At 41.0% G+C, this 17,539-nt stretch overlaps 1 protein-coding gene across 3 annotated transcripts in view; it reads right to left on the bottom strand.

Annotated features, from left to right (window-relative positions):
* Positions 1-17,539, bottom strand: part of LOC132891080 (anoctamin-1) — a 213,908-nt gene that overhangs the window by 24,412 nt on the left and 171,957 nt on the right. For all 3 annotated transcript variants that reach the window (XM_060928564.1, XM_060928565.1, XM_060928566.1), the window contains 4 exons: positions 7,107-7,267; positions 5,886-5,968; positions 5,153-5,227; positions 2,209-2,283 (listed from right to left, as the gene is read on the bottom strand). In XM_060928564.1, the coding sequence (XP_060784547.1) occupies positions 2,209-2,283; positions 5,153-5,227; positions 5,886-5,968; positions 7,107-7,267 (394 nt within the window). The remainder of the gene's footprint in view (positions 1-2,208; positions 2,284-5,152; positions 5,228-5,885; positions 5,969-7,106; positions 7,268-17,539) is intronic.

Here is a 17,539-nt window from a genome sequence, read left to right as displayed (position 1 = left end):
CAAACAAACAAACAAACAAACACGTTTTTTGCTTTGTGAATGATTGGCTGATTAGACAACTGCATGAATCTGCAGGTGTACTGGTGTTCCTAATAAAGTGGATGATGAGAGTACATTATATATGTGTGACTGTGACAATGTCTATTTCTAAAAGCACTGTACAAATAAAACTGAATTTAATTGTATTTTAGTAAACTGAATCAAATATTCTCTAATATCTCGTATGTCTATTTTAAACCCTTACAACTGCCTCGAACTTGTTTCATGTCCTCTGAACTGAGTTTTGATCCTCTCAGGTATAATCTTCACCCCAAACAGAAATCACAAGGCTGTAAAGTTTGCACCCAACTCTTGGTTGTGTATTTACTGTATATACTGGGCATTGAATCCCAAATGTCTCCCTGTTGGACACAGGAAAGGAACATGCCATTATTTACCTGTAATGGCTCTTTATTTAACTGGAGCAAAGGGTGTAGAATGTTTTATTTTATCCCCGAAGATGTGCACTAAATCCTGCAGGAGTCTCTGCTTGGTGCACTACATAGTGTGTGAAATGTTTTAAAAGTAATTTTATTTGCTATATAGTGTACAGGAGGAGGGAAATTTCCACACAACCTCCTACTGGACCATACTTGCCAACCCTCCCGATTTCGGTGGGTGGCTCCCGATTTTAGCCTCCGTCTCCCGCCTCCCGATCGTATTTGTTAAAAACTGGATAATCTCCTGGTTTTGGGAAATCCCTACCGCCAAGTTAAAAATACTCCCGATTATGTCCAATCAACATCATATGAGAAACACTGCTGACGTCAACTGATTTTTAACCAATCAACGAACAGAATGACAGTCACTTCCGTAATGTAGGATTCACCCAGGCTGTCCGACATTTTTTTACAAGCAGTCATTCATCATGGCCACTAAACCCAATACCACACAGCAAAAATATGAATGCAAATCCCAGGTTGCCTGGGAGAATGAATTTCTATGGATAAGCAAATTTTCGACCAGCCAGTTACACATTTTAAGGTAAAGATACCTTAAATCAGAATATAATGGACATTTGAGGGTGAAGTTAAACTAGTCTTCCCTACCATTTCAGAAACAAACTGTACAACTTCTAAAGTGTTTAGTGAAATTTTGCAGGACAGAGAATTTGTTTGGTGAGTGTATTTGAATGGTGTGGTAGTGTTTTAGTGCTATTTTGAATTTATGTTTGAAAGTTTTAAGTGAAAGTTTACAAGTGAATTATCTGGAAAGTGATTGATTTTGATAGAGTTTTGAGGTTTTAAGTGAAAGATTACTAGTGAGTGCATTTTGGTCGTACTAAAATTTTGCATTCGAGTGAATTTCTTTGTGGAGTATATTTTGACAGTATGGTAGTATTTATAGGGCCGTTTTTACATTTTGTTTGAAAACTTTCAGTCAAAGTTTGCAAATGAGAAAATTCCTTTAATGCATTCCGATCGGATTTTGATCGGATTTCTAGCGCTTTTTAAACATTCTGTTGGAAAAAGTGTTTAGTGAGAGAGATGCATTTTAGTAGTACTAAGACAGTGCAGTATTTATTTAATTGAGTTGTTATTATTTTGGTTAAATCTTATTAAAATTTTATTTAATTTATATATGATATTATAGTTCTCTGTATTTTTACATGAGCTTACAGAAGGAAAACACATTTGCTGCAATCCAATAATACTTTCATTCACTGTGACTATTTTAAGAAATGATAAACATTCTTCTAAAGCATCACTTGTGTTATTTTCTGTGGGTCTCTGTATGTATACAATATTCAGGCATGAGATTTTTCAGGTAAAAATCTGATTTAAGACTTCCCTTTCACTGTTATTTTAAATTCAAGACAAGAGTATTATTTCAGATTTTTCACTCTGAGCTAGCTCATGCCTGATACATGAATCCCATAACCTACAGTAATTGATAGAACAATGTCAACAATTCAAAAACTCTTTAATTGTATAAATTTCAAATGGGATCCACTGTTTTTATCATTTCAACTGCGCATCATACCCTCGTCCAATTGAAAATGTCGTTCACGCACTTTTCTCCCCCATGAGAATTTTGAAAAGTTGGCAAGTATGCTGGACACTCTGTGTGTGTGTGTGTGTGTGTGTGTGTGTGTGTGTGTGTGTGTGTGTGTGTGTGTGTGTGTGTGTGTGTGTGTGAGTGTTGGGAGAGAGAAAGAAACAGACTCACCATTAAAAGCATCATCACTAAATTTGTCATATAAGCAGGACATCTGTCTTTACAGGTCAGCTTCACTTTCTCTGTCTGGAGAAGAAAATAATCATCTTCACTCACTGTGTTTACACAGAGAGAAAACAAATTGAATTAAAGCCGCTAGCGACCTTGATGGGCCCTCGCACGTGTGGTTCCACAACCCAGGACATTCCACCACCCAACAAAACAGTCACATGTCATATATTCATCAAATGTTCAAAGGTGATGTGCATGTTGCAAATGCCATGACTGCTTGACAGATGAGAGATAGTCAGACAAAGACTGTAAGTGCGTGTGTGTGTGTGTGTGTGTGTGTGTTTCTGTGGTGTGAAAATGTACATTTATATATGTACAAAACTATACATGTCTCCTTTTTATCTCTATCTCACGCTGTAATCTTAAGTCATCTTAGCTTTCCTGTGCCTGCAGTGTGTGTGTGTACATGCAGAGTTTTCATATGTCTGCAACAAAATGCACAATGATGGCAGGTCACTAATATATAGATTTAGGCACTGCCTAAAGGCGGAGCTCCCATCTGTTTCTGGGTTGTAGAATTTTCTTATATCCTAGCCAGTCTCTTTTGTTTTATTTCTTTACTGGCTAGCACTGGCCACTAGGCGGTGTTTATGACTGGTAATTACTAACACTGGCCACTAGGTGGCGTGTCTCATCTCATCTCATTATCTCTAGCCGCTTTATCCTTCTACAGGGTCGCAGGCAAGCTGGATCCTATCCCAGCTGACTATGGGCGAAAGGCGGGGTTCACCCTGGACAAGTTGCCAGGTCATCACAGGGCTGACACATAGACACAGACAACCATTCACACTCACATTCACACCTACGCTCAATTTAGAGTCACCAGTTAACCTAACCTGCATGTCTTTGGACTGTGGGGGAAACCGGAGCACCCGGAGGAAACCCACATGGACACGGGGAGAACATGCAAACTCCGCACAGAAAGGCCCTCGCCGGCCACGGGGCTCGAACCCGGACCTTCTTGCTGTGAGGCGACAGCACTAATCACTACACCACCGTACCTAGGTGGTGTGTATGACTGGTAATTACTAACACTGGCCACTAGGCAGTGTGTATGACTGGTAATTACTAACACTGGCCACTAGGCAGTGTGTATGACTGTAATTACTAACACTGACCACTAGGCGGTGTGTATGACTGGTAATTACTAACACTGACCACTAGGTGGTGTGTATGACTAGTAATTACTAACACTGACCACTAGGCGGTGTGTATGACTGGTGGTACACGGACACGGACAAACCACAAAAAAATCGACTCGATGGGTTTACCATTTTTTCTTAGGTATGGTGCTCTGCTGGAGCGCCGCTATTATTGTGTGCGTGTGTGTGCGTGTCTGTTTGTCAGAGAGAGAGAGAAAGTGTGTGTGTGAAAGAGAGTGTGCTCATAGATGTTGCATGTGCATGTGAGTGCATACTTGTGAGAGAGTGTATGTGTGTATGCATAAATATGCATATGACTGTGAGTGTGTGTATGAGTGTGCACAGAATTGTATATGTTATATCATCAGACTCATGATATCCAATATTTTGTAAAGTTTCAGATCAATCCATCAATGAATTGAACATTTTTTCCCCATTTCCTGCTTGGCCAGATGGTGGCGCTGTGCTAGGCATCTGAATTACACATGTGAATATCATCACAGTCATAATACACAATATTTTTTGTAAAGTGTCAGATCAATCAGTTAAGGCATTGCCAATTTCTGGCACATTTCCTGCTTGGCCAGGTGGTGGCGCTATAACAGGCAGGCCCATTGGGCGTCAGGTTATCATAATAATCATAATATCTATTGAAGTAAGAAGTGTCTGACCATACAGTCAATGCACTGTGGCTTTCTGACACGTTTCCTGTTTATGTGGCAAGATATTAAAATCATAAGGCCATTTCAACATATTACAAGATATCAAAAATCCCTTCGCAATTTAATATCAGCGACATCTTGGCATCATGTATAACAAATTTCACATGAATCTCATGAACCGTCTAGGAGGAGCATGTTAAAATTCATCATGTGTCAAAACACACATATTCAAAACCCTATTCTTTCCTTGGCCAGTTGGTGGCGCTATACCAGAGAGGCCCATAACGGCTAAAGAGTATCAGAATCAGAATCATATTACAAGATATCAAGTTCAACATTCAGCAATATCTTGGCATATTATATGTTATAATATTTCAACATATTACAACATATCAAAAATCCCTTAGCAATTCAACTTCAGCAATTTCTTGGCATCATGTTTGCCAAGTTTGACATGAATTTGATGAACCGTCTAGGAGGAGTACGTTAAAAATGACCATGTGTAATTTCACTCCAAATGGCCTTATAACATCATCATTCCAAAGTTCTACCCATTCATTTCAATGGGAAATGGAAAAAGGGGCGCTATGAAGTCCCTGGGCCACGCCCGGGGCCAAAAGTCTGTGGCTGAGTAGTGATGACAATGACTGATGTGTGTATCAAATTTCATGAGTTTTCGTGCATGGGAAATACCTCAAATAAGGCCAAACACGGCAGAATAATAATAATAATCCTTCGAAAAACAATAGGGTCTCACACCGAACGGTGCTCAGGCCCTAATTAAACCATCTGAATAAAATCACCTGAATTAAATGTTTATATTTTCACTTGCTAATCTGTTAAAGGTTTTTATGAATATTTATGCAACATGAACTTTAGACTCGTTCATGGACAAAGCCTGAATATTTGGTGACTTTACATAAACCACATATACACTTTCTCCCCTATTATTGTAGTGGGTGGGGCTAATTTTGGGTGAAGCTCCACCTTCACTAATCAGAGGGCTGGCAAATAAACATGCTCATTAGAATATTAAACCATGCCCTCTAAAACAGAGGCTTATAACCAACTGCATTTTACCTTTTTGGATTTTTTCTGTTCTTTCTTGAGGGATTTCTGCATCACTCTGAACTCGTACTCAGCTCTCGGGTGATCCTGAAACAGGAGGGAGACTATGAGCATGCGCGCTCTCTCTCTCTCTCTCACACACACACACACACACACACACGGTGGGTTAAGAAACTAAGTGAGCAGCATGTGTGTGTGTGTGTGTTCGTGTTCATACATGCGGGTGTTTCAGTGTGAGCTCAGAGGATTGTGTGTATTAGTGTTTTAGGGTGGAGCTGTGGTGATATTTAAGAATCTTCATGTTTCTGAAAGAAAGAGGCCGAACAAGCGAGAGGAAAACGTCTGAGAGGAAAAATGGACAGATCATTAAAAAGAGGTGTTAAAGCTGAAAATTTTCAAACCTTCTGTGCTTCCTACATACACCAGCAGGGGAGGGGCAACAAAATCAATTATTAAATTCATGTTTATCATTTATAACAGATTAATGTGAGGCACTTTATATATTTATATAGAATAAATATTATAGATGATAATTGCAGATAATATTCTCTGCTAGACAAAATTATATATATATATATATATATATATATGAATGTGTGTGTGTGCACGCATATATATATATATATATATATATATATATATATATATATATATATATATATATATGCGCGCACACACACACACACACATTCATATAAGAGTGAAGTAAATGGATTGTTTTGTTGTTTTCGAGGTGAGATCTCACCTCCTCCTCCTCAAATCCTGTCAGGTCCCATTCATAGTTCAAACGCATCTGCCTCCGCTTCCAATGCTCCATGAAGAATGCCGCTGAAACACACACACAAACCGAGACCGAATGATCCTTTTTAACTCATTATTTACATTAACATTTCTGCCACCTTTTCTTTCACCTGTCGTAACACCCCCCCCCCCCCCCCCCCCCCCCCCCCCCCCCCGCAGCTACACATGCCCCTCCTGAGATACCCATGACTCCTTCTGCTCTCTGGACCTGCCTGATCCATTCTGATGCCTTACTCCTCGATGGAGTTCTCACCACCTGAAACTCTCTCACTTTATTAGAACAAATTCAGAAATGACTCTGATGCTCATACTCATAAGTTTTTCACAAGTTTCTGGTGACACAGTTTCTGTGTGACTCTATAGGACACAGTTATAGAAGTGAGTTATTTATAATCATGCTGTCTGTTATCACCCAGATGAGGATGGGTTCCCTTTAGAGTCTGGTTCCTCTCAAGGTTTCTTCCTCAGGGAGTCTGAGGGAGTTTTTCTTCAACATCGTCACCTCAGGGTTGCTCATTATGGATAAATTCATATGTTTAAAATTTATATTTTTCTGTAAAGCTGTTATGCAACAATGTCTATTATTAAAAGCATTATACAAATAAAATTGACTTGACTTGATTTGATTCTATTTCAAGATGGAGCGGAGCCATATTCTCATGGCTTCATTACACTACAAAACTGAAAACATTTTGTCAGGTATAGAAACACTTTAAACTTTACATACTGCACTTTTAAACCTAAACATAAAATAATTATGAAAAGTAACTGAAGGCCTGATTTACATGAAGGAGGAAATGAATGAGCAGAAATATTGGCATTTCTTATTACACCTTCTGCTGCAGGAAATAAAAATGCTAAAATTAGAGAGAAATGATAAATTATTAACTTTTTAATTCCAGACATGATCACATGCCAAGAGTAAATGATGAAATAGAGCTAATTTAGACTCTGCCTTCATTACAAAACTGTATAATAATGATGCACATTGTCACCTGGAACATGAAGAACATTTCCCATAGAGGCAAAGGTTTGTGCCCCCCACCCCCCAATCCCAAGTCTCTCAATATACACTGAATTTTTTTTCTAGAAAATCTATAAAGTACAGTAAGAAATTAAATGTGTATCAATCTTGCAGGTGTTGTATGTGTGTGTTTTCTCTCACCCCACAGTGCCATGAAGATGGAAAAGAAGACGGTGGCTGGATTGTCAAACAGGTGACTGGCTCTCGCTGTTGCACACGCTGTGCTCAGATTCCAAAAACCACAAACTCCATCACACAGAGGACACATGGTGATGTTTCTCCTGCCATCACATATCTCCATACTGACAGAAAGATAGCGCCCCCCCCACACACACACAAAGAGAGAGACAGGGACAGATACAGAGAGACAGATGACAGACGGTTATAATTATGTGAGTTTTATGTCCTGATCTTTATCCTGCAATCAACCACACTGACATTAAAAGTGGAAACAATGAGACAATAGAGAGATTTTTACTTTCTTACTGAACACTTCTTTTGGAAAAGTCACACTTTATCGGTTAAATCACACAGTCTGTGTAATGACACAACTGAAAACTTACACAAAGGTTCTAAATAAACAGGGATGACTAATGTGAGCTTATATCAACTCCCAAAATATTACTCAACCAACTGATGGCTTTGTTCTCTCTTTTTTTTGAGACACTCTAAAAATGATCAATAATAATCATGTGATCCTCAGTTAAATATCCATCCATTATCCATAAGTGCTTATCCTGTACAGGGTCGCAGGCGAGCTGGAGCCTATCCCAGCTGACTATGGGTGAGAGGCAGGGTACACCCTGGATAAGTCGCCAGATCATGGCAGGGCTGACACATAGAGACAAACAACCATTCACACTCACATTCACACCTACAGTCAATTTAGAGACACCAATTAGCCTAGCGAGTTGGCCTAGTGATTAGTGTGTCCACCTCTCACCCAGAAGATCACAAGTTCTATTCACAGTTCGGTCATACCAAAGACCATCATAAAAATGGTACCTACTGCCATGGCACACTGCAATACAGATGTGAGCGGAGAGTCAAACTCTCATGGTTACCAGAGGACCCGCCCCACTGTAACCCTAGCTGTATTGAGGTATTTCACCTGATGTCACGTGATGCCCCGGTGTCCGCCATTTTGAACGTCAAGCTAGCTAATGTCAACAACAGTAGCTAGTATGTTACTGTAGCAATGTTTACGTTCAGTCATTTGGATGACTGTTAAAACCTTTCAGTCTCAAGTTTTTCCTTTACTGGATTTACTAGTTTACTGAGCTAGCGTGCGCCGGCCGCCGGGGAGCTAGCGCGCGCCGGCCACCGGGGAGCTAGCGCGCGCTAGCTCCCAGCTTGCCCGAGCGCGCTAGCTCAGTAAACTAGTAAATCCAGTAAAGGAAAAACTTGAGACTGAAAGGTTTTAACAGTCATCCAAATGACTGAATGTAAACATTGCTACAGTAACATACCAGCTACTGTTGTTGACATTAGCTAGTGCTAACAGCTAGCTGCTAGTGCACTGCTACAACTACACCGACCCTAATAATACAGTTCTTGGTCATTGCCTGGTAACAGCAAATTTATAACGGGCCATGTCTCAACAGACTAAGAAGTTATTTCAATGACATTTAATAACATTTTGTTTATCCTGAGGACCGAAAGTAAATGAAAATGTGAACAAACCTTAGCTGTAATAAGATGGTGACCACCGGCTCCAGGGACGACCCACTGATGTAGGCATGTTACCCAGCCTGACACAAAATATTTTTAGGCATCCAAACTCTTATACGCTTTCAGATCAATACCTGTGTATGGCGATGGGTTTTTAATGACATAGGTATACAGATCATGTGGGCCGAAGTCAGGTAAAGACGAGGGCTTCGTGTACTTCCATATGTCAGTGAGCAATCCTGGTGGAAGCAGGTAAACGTCGTTCTCTAAGCCTGCTAACCTCAATTTTTGCAAATACCTCTCCCTCTGCTCGCCCTGTAAATGCCCTACGTCGCTGGATAGTGAAGATGTTTTCTGCATCTCGCTCCTTTTTCTTTTATGTTTTTCGTTTGTCGCCTTCCTCGCATTCAAACTGATTCGAGCCGTAACGTCCAAAATGGCAGCATCACATGACTTGGTCACGTGGGTGAAATACCTCAATAGGCAAGAGGTTGAGGGCTATGGAAATCAGCACTGCACCCACGCACCTCAAAGAGCTGGTTAGTACTGGGACAAGAGACTGCCTGGGAAGATCAGATCCTGGCATGGGAGGGATTTTTTTTTTAAATTAACCTAACTCCATGTCCTTGGACTGTGGGGGCAACCAGAGGAAACCCACACAGACACAGGGAGAACATACAAACTCCACACAGAAAGGCCCCTGTTGGCCACTGGGTTCGAACCCAGAAACTTCTTGCTGTGAGGCGACAGTGCTAACCACTATGGCACCATGCAGCCTCAGTTAAATATAGCTCTATAGATTTCCTGTAATACACATTTGCATGTTGATTTAAATGAAAAGGAAAACCTAAATCAATTCCAAAATGTAATAAATTCTGTAACTCTTCAAACACTATGCTAACACTTAACATCCATGAGCTCATCTCAGCAGTTGAGTGAAGATATCAAATTGAAGCTAATTGGTGCTCGCAAACCACAAGAAAGCTACAAAAAAGAGCTTCCAGCTCATTAAGAAATGCATGTATTAATTCTTAGTTCATTAAGAAATGCCAGTTAAGAGGAACGAGGAAGCCAAGGGAAAATCTGGAAGACCAAGAAAACTGTCAGACAGATCTGCCTGTATGCTGCCTAGATTTATTAGTCAGAATTATCCAGAAAGGCAAAGCACAGAGCAAAGGACCTGCAGGAAGGTTTTGCTGCCATGGGCGTGGTGGTGCTCTATTCAACTGTGGAGCATTGTTTGTACAAACATTATCTGCATGGACTAGTCCTCAGAAGGACAAGTTACCTGCAACCTCATCACAAAATTCAATGTCTATTTTATTCCAAAGAACATCTGGAAACAACTGCTGTGGAATGATGAAGTAAAAATGGAACACTCTACCAAATCACAAAGGTGTGTGTGTGTGGGGGGGCATTTTAAGAAAAGAACAGCTTATGGGGGTGAATCTATTATGCTTTGGGTTTGAGAGGCAACCATGGGCACAGGAAACATTGCACAGGTAGATGGAAGAATGCAAATGTGACAGAGTCAGTGAAGAAACAACAGGACAGTGATCAAAGCATGCCTCAAAATCCACCATGAACTCCTTCAATATATACAAGCTGATGTTTTTGGTGTGGTCCTCAAAGTCCCCTGATTAGAACATCACTGAAAATCTGTATGTAGATCTTAAACATGTTGTAAATGCAAGATGATCCAAAAATGTATCGGAACTAGAAATGTTCTGCAAGGAAGAGTGGGTGAAAATTCATCAACCAAGAAAAAACAGATTGTCATAGACTGTTATAAGCTCTTACAGATGGTCATCAGAGGTCACAAAAGTCCACAGAATCTTTACTTACGGTAAGTAGAAGAATAGATACTTCTGGTAAAAATATTCTGGTAAAAGTAGATGGACTGATTAAACCTCTTTACTCAAGTAAAAGTATAAAAGTACAGGCTCTGAAATGTACTCAAAGTAAAAAGTAGCCCTGTGAAGGGAGTTTCTACTGGTTGTTTCTGCGCAAAGCTAACTGCACATAACAAAACAAAACATAACATAAAACATAACATAACGTAACATAACATAACATAAGGACCTGAGTGTTTTAGTGGGAAATATGCCACTGGTATTTTTCATCCAAGCTCCATCCGGGACATGGAGAACCAAAACCATGACATACTGTAAATCTCTATATGTCACTCAGGAGGAAATCGATGAATTGTTTTGATAAATTTGGGGACTTTGTGAATGTGTCAATATAATAAAAAGAAAATCACATGTTGGCTTGAAGATATAAAGTTTATTTTCTCGTGTTGAAAAACTCACATTTTTCATGTGAAATGCATCATAGCTCTGAGTGACATATTTCCCAATATTTCACTCTGATGACGTCACTCCTAGTGTTTTCCTGCTGACTAGACGTGCGTTGTCAAAACGGTGAACCGGTTCAAAATTAAAATTCTTTTGATTAACTTGTGTATTTTTTCATGGATGTGTCCATATAATATAAAGAACATTACATGGTGGTGTAGGTACAGTCCATCTAAGAACTACAACAGTCCCTTTAAGGACTACAACTCCCATCACCAGCTTCCGCGTTGACCTGCGTCATGCGGGGGCGGGATCACCAACGTCACATCCTCCATGAAAGCGTAAGAAACCCGGAAACTCCTAGCTCCTCCTCTTTTGGCACCGTGATTTCAACACGGACACAAGGAGGACTTCTCTCTCTCTTCTTTCCGTCTGGATTTCAAGCCGTCTGGACACAAAGAGATTTGCTCCGCTGATAAAGACGTCTTTTATTTTCTTTTCCTCAAGAATCAGAGTTTCGCGCTTTCCTTTCGCCTTTGGCCACGGTAGATTTTCGGATCGCGCGATTTTAAAACTCAGCTTGAGTTACAACCGGTTTTATTCATTATCAGTACGTACGACTGCAGCCCAAAGTAGTCAATTTAAAGTTAAGAAGTGGCTGGATCCCTTTCTAACTAAAGAAAACTGTGCAAATTGTTTGATCAGAGTTTTTTCTTCCCACGAGCTACGAAGCGTCGGACCAAGAATTCTCTGCTTTCCACAGACGTGCTCCACGAGCTCCTGTGAAACTCAGCCTCTCCAAGAATTCTCTGCTTTCTACAAAAAGTCGAGATACTGAAGTAAGACTTGGCATTTTGGGCAAAACCTAGTCTTAGGAATTAGCTTTTATTGAAGTAGTGTGAATTTAAACTCAGGAACTGTTTAATTGTTTACACTGTAGACACGCAGCATGTTGAATTGATGATTGTATCATTTTGTTTTAATCTCTCAATTGTTTAATAGATAGGCTGTGCATGCTTCTCTTTATTCCTTACTAACATCTTCAATTTCCTTATTACACATCTTGACCCCATCAAGATTTCAGTGGATTTAGTACTATTATAAGCTAGTGAAATTAGCCTAAAGCTAATTCTTTTGTCTAATTAGCAACCAAAGTTAGCTCACCAGGCCTCACACACACACAAACACACCTTAGCTAGCATCCCTTTGTCTTAGCTAGTGACACAAGGCTAATCTGTGTCTCCACACATGGCCACAGGCCTCACAAACACACCTTAGCTAAACACACGGCTAATTCTTTTGTTTAATTAGCAACCAAAGCTAGCTCACCAGGCCTCACACACAAAACCACATCTTAGCTAGCATTCCTTTGTCTTAGCTAGCGACACAAGGCTAACCTGTGGCTCAACACGTGGCCAGTACATCTCAATTAGCAACCAAAGCTAACTCTCTTGCTGTACTTAGAAACACGTGGCCACCAGGCCCCACACACACAAACACATCTTAATTAGCACACAAAGCTAATCTTTTGTCTTCACCACAACACACACACATCTTACACACACACACACACACACATATATATCTCACTGTTTGTATATATTTCAACTGACATTATTCATTTTTATCTTTGTTATAATAAATTCACTTATTGTTGAAACTGTGTTTATTTGTGTTCCGATATTTATGAAGTCACACAATCTCAAAATAATATAGGTTGCGTATAGGTTGCGTAATATGGTAAGTGATCATAATACTTTGGAATATACCATAATTTAGCTGTTTGGTAATTTATTATTAAGCACCAAAATTAATGGTATGATCAAATGAAAACGATTCAATGAGACTGATTCAATTTAATTATTAACCTTCAGATTTAATGAGATTGATCACTCAATTACCAATTGCACCTACAGTGGTGTGAAGATATGAAGTTTATCTTCTTGTGTTGAAAAATATTTTCACTTGTTCACTTCACTCACTCGTGATATATACACTCACCACTCGAAGATACGGTAAACTTCATATCTTCACGCAGCTGTGTAATATCCTCTCTATATAAGGTGCTCCACTGTAAAGATTTTTATATTTGTACTTTGTGACAAATGCATAATCCACTTGCACATACTGCCGATATTGATTAGCAATGTACAGCGTGAGACAACCCAGCTGTATATAACAGTACCCTAACCCTAACCTTACTAGCTTCTCCTTCCATGCTCACTAATAATTTATTTGAAGAGTGTACATCAAATACAGCTCATGTGTTTGGTATTTACATCAAACAATTTGGCATGTTTACACAAAAACTTTTAAAAGTTCAAAGAAAACCTCATCTCATCATCTGTAGCCACTTTATCCTGTCCTACAGGGTCGCAGGCAAGCTGGAGCCTATCCTAGCTGACTACAGGCGAAAAACGGGGTACACCCTGGACAAGTTGCCAGGTCATCACAGGGCTGACACATAGACACAGACAACCATTCACACCTACGGTCAATTTAGAGTCACCAGTTAACCTAACCTGCATGTCTTTGGACTGTGGGGGAAACCGGAGCACCCGGAGGAAACCCACGTGGACACGGGGAGAACATGCAAACTCCACACAGAAAGGCCCTCACCGGCCGCTGGGCTTGAACCCGGACCTTCTTGCTGTGAGGTGACAGCGCTAACCACTACACCACCGTGCCCCCCTCAAAGAAAACCTGCTCACCTCAATTTGCTGAATTTGAATGCACTCATGTTTTAATTCAAAGTCAGACTGGGTTGCCAGATTGTCTTGGTGTAATGTCATTATTTCTGTGTTATTGTCCTATACATTTGGGTTGGAATCAGTCTTGATGTTGGGAAGGTGCACAATGATGCAAAATAAAAATACTCAATAATTCCCCTCAAATGTATTAAAACTAAAGTGATGAGCCTGGCTTGAAAATGTAAGTAGGGGGGCGTCGTGGCTCAGGTGGATAAGGTGCCACACCATAAATCCGGGGACCCGGGTTCGATTCCAACCCGAGGTCATTTCCCGATCCCTCCCCGTCTCTCTCTCCTGCTCATTTCCTGTCTCTACACTGTCCTATCCAATAAAGGTGAAAAAAGCCCAAAAAATATCTTAAAGAAAATGTAAGTAGTAGAAAGTACAGATATTTGTGTTAAAATGCAGTGGGTAAAAATAAATACTGAATTAAAGTACAGATACCTGGAAACTCTACTTAAGTACAGAAACAAAGTATGTGTCGTTCATTACTTCCCATCTCTGATGGACATATACTGTGATAGACATTTAGATTGTCAGACTGTCATAGGCACTTAGTATAGACTTTAACAGAAACTTACAGAATGGCAAAGGTGATTGAAGACTATTATAGACAGCTGTATATAATTATAAGGCAACATACACTCTTAGAAACTCTTCAAAAAGAGTTTAATTTATATTTATGGCATTTCACAGATGCCCTTATCTAGGACAACTTACATAAGTGTTTTGCAGTTTCTATCAATAAACAGATCCTGCTACTGGTTCACTGGGTCACAGACTAAGAATGCCACCAGTCTAAAACTCTGTTTGAGAGGTGATATAGTAAATAATAATGGTGGTCTGTTGGATCCAACGATGACATCTATGTGTGGGTGTGGACTTGCAAACGTCTCTGGAGTCCAATGCGAGATCTGCATGTACATCCGCAGTGAGGGCAGAAAACTGTTCTGAGTCACTGGGTGCCTCGGCTGCCGTCTTTCTCCTAGCACGTGCCACGGTGATGTCTTGCTGGTTGTCTTCAAAGTTTTCCTGGGCAAGGTGCGTCAGGGCACACCAGTTGGATCGATCCTGCGCACACTCCTCCAGCTGCTTTGGGGCTATGCCAGCATGAGCAATGTTAGCCTTGACCCAGTCTTTGAAGTGTTTCACTGACCTTCCTTGTTTCCTTTTGCCTTGGCAAAGTTCATCATAGAGGAGCTGTTTTGGGATCCGGTGGTCATCCGTGTGAATGACATGCCCTGTCCATCTCAGTTGCGCTTTCAGGATCATGGCCTCAATGCTGGTTATTTCAGCACGATCCAAGACTTCGAGATTTGCAACCTTGTCCTGCCACTTGATGCCCAGGATTGAATGCAGGCTATGCATGTGAAAGCGCTCAAGCAGTCGAATGAGCCAACTGTACAGGGTCCAGGTCTCACAACTGTAGAGGAGGCTGGTGAGCACAACTGTTTTGTACACATTGAGCTTGGTGGACTGCTGGATGTTGTGTTGATTCAGCACACAAACTCACAGCCTGCCCAGGGCCTAGCTGGCTTTGGAGGTCCTGGCGTTGATCTCTCTGTCGAGGGAGCCGTCACTGGAGATGATACTGCCGAGGTATTTAAACTCCTCCACAGTCCAGCTCTGTTCCATCGGTAGAAATGGATGGCTGGTGTCCTGCAGTGAGAGGACTGGGTTGGAACAGCACCTCTGTCTTGCCCAAGCTGATTGTGAGCCCGAAGAGATGGGATGCCTCAGCAGACTTGCCAATGATATGCTGTAGGGCAGATTCTGTGTGGGCCATGAAGGCACAGTCATCAGCAAGAGTACCTCCAGTATCATCTTTTTGACTGTCTTTGTCTTGGCATTCAGGTGGCGCAAGTCAAAGAGAGATCCGTCCATTCTGTATTTCAGGTATACCCCATGCTCAAGATCTCTGACAACATGGCTGAGGATGCAGGCAAAGAAGAGGTTGAACAGCATGGGAGCTAAGATGCAGGCTTGCTTCACACCGTTTGATATCTCGAAGGCATCTGATGCCTTGCCGCCAGAGAGTACCAGCCCAGTCATGCTGTCGTGGAATAGGCAGATCAGGGTTGTGAACTTCTTGAGCTAGAGCCCTGCACTCCCGCGGGAGTCCTGCGGGACTCGCGGGACCCGCCGCAAAGCAGTGCGGCGCGGAACAAATTTTGAAAGCTCATTGCGGGCGCGGGCGGGACCGGAAGTGCACATATGCACACGCGGGCGGGAGTGGGAGTGCACATATGCGGCGTGGGCAGGAGCCGTGATAAGCTGCAGTCCCACTAACTAAAAACGTGTTTGAAATAAAATTTATAAATTATTAATTTATGTCTATCATATATAATTTGTGCTGGATATTTTATTTGGCATTAATAAAAACATTTTAAGATGCCTAAATTTGCAGAGAGAGTCAGATTGCCAGATTGAGTGAGGAATGGCATCTTAAATTTGCCATTGATCACTCTAACAGGAAATCCTTTGATCACTCTAATGACTCGCAGTTCACACCCAGCCTCCAGTGACCCACACTAACATGATGCCTCAATGACACCTTAGATGAGCTGGTCATCAGAATTATGATTCTGATTCTGATTCAGGAGAGGATAAATATCTCTCGTTCGTTTCTCGATTCTTTTCCTCTTCCGTGTTTGAGATCTCCGATCATGGCAGAAGAGCAGAGCTCCTTTTGAAGCACTGTGAGATTCAGTAAAGTAAGTGCTGGTTTAAAAAGAGGTACATTTACCGTTAAAAAGTCAAGAGTCCTGAAATCGGACATTTGGAAGTCGTTCTCACTCGTGTACGACGCGGATGGAAATCAGCTGCCCTTTGCTTGCTGTGATAAGTGCCAAAAGGTTCTGACATACAACGGCCATAAATCAGGTACATCAGGCCTGAATTGCCATGTATGTACTGTGTTAAAAGGACAACAATTGTTGGAGTTAAAAAATAATAAATTCTTCTCTTATGATTGGCTATGTACCCAAATCCTTTAAACTAGCAGTTATCAAACCCCTGATTAAAAAACCTGACCTTGATCCCTGTCAGCTGTCCAATTATCGGCCAATATCAAACCTCCCCTTTATCTCCAAGATCCTTGAAAAAGCTGTGGCACAGCAGTTATGCTCATATTTACATAGGAATAACATCCATGAAATGCATCAGTCAGGATTTAGACCTCATCATAGCACAGAGACAGCACTGGTTAAAGTAGTAAACGACCTACTGTTGGCATCTGATCAGGGCTGTGTCTCGCTACTTGTGTTGCTTGACCTTAGTGCAGCATTTGATACCATTGATCATTCCATTCTTCTGGATAGACTAGAAAATGTTGTGGGAGTTAAGGGAATGGCCCTCTCCTGGCTCAGGTCTTATCTAACTGATCGTTATCAGTATGTTGATATAAATGGTGATATTTCTAGACATACCGAGGTAAAGTTTGGTGTTCCACAAGGTTCTGTCTTGGGTCCACTGCTTTTTTCTCTATATATGTTACCTCTGGGCGATATTATTCGTAAACATTGTATTAGTTTCCACTGTTATGCTGATGACACACAGTTGTATGTCTCTGCAAAACCTGATGAGAGACACCAGCTTAATAGAATTGAGGAATGTGTTAAGGACATTAGACACTGGATGCTTATAAATTTCCTTCTGCTTAACTCTGACAAGACTGAAGTACTTGTGCTAGGACCACATACAGCTAGAAGTAAGTTTTCTGATTACACAGTAACTCTGGATGGCCTTTCTGTTTCTTCACGTGCAGCAGTAAAAGACCTCGGAGTGATTATTGACCCCAGTCTTTCATTCGAAACTCACATTGATAACACCACCTGGATAGTATCTGTGAAGATAC

This window comes from Neoarius graeffei, chromosome 8, assembly GCF_027579695.1.
Source record: "Neoarius graeffei isolate fNeoGra1 chromosome 8, fNeoGra1.pri, whole genome shotgun sequence".
Taxonomy (NCBI): domain Eukaryota; kingdom Metazoa; phylum Chordata; class Actinopteri; order Siluriformes; family Ariidae; genus Neoarius; species Neoarius graeffei.
This window is presented reverse-complemented; position numbering and strand designations above follow the sequence as displayed.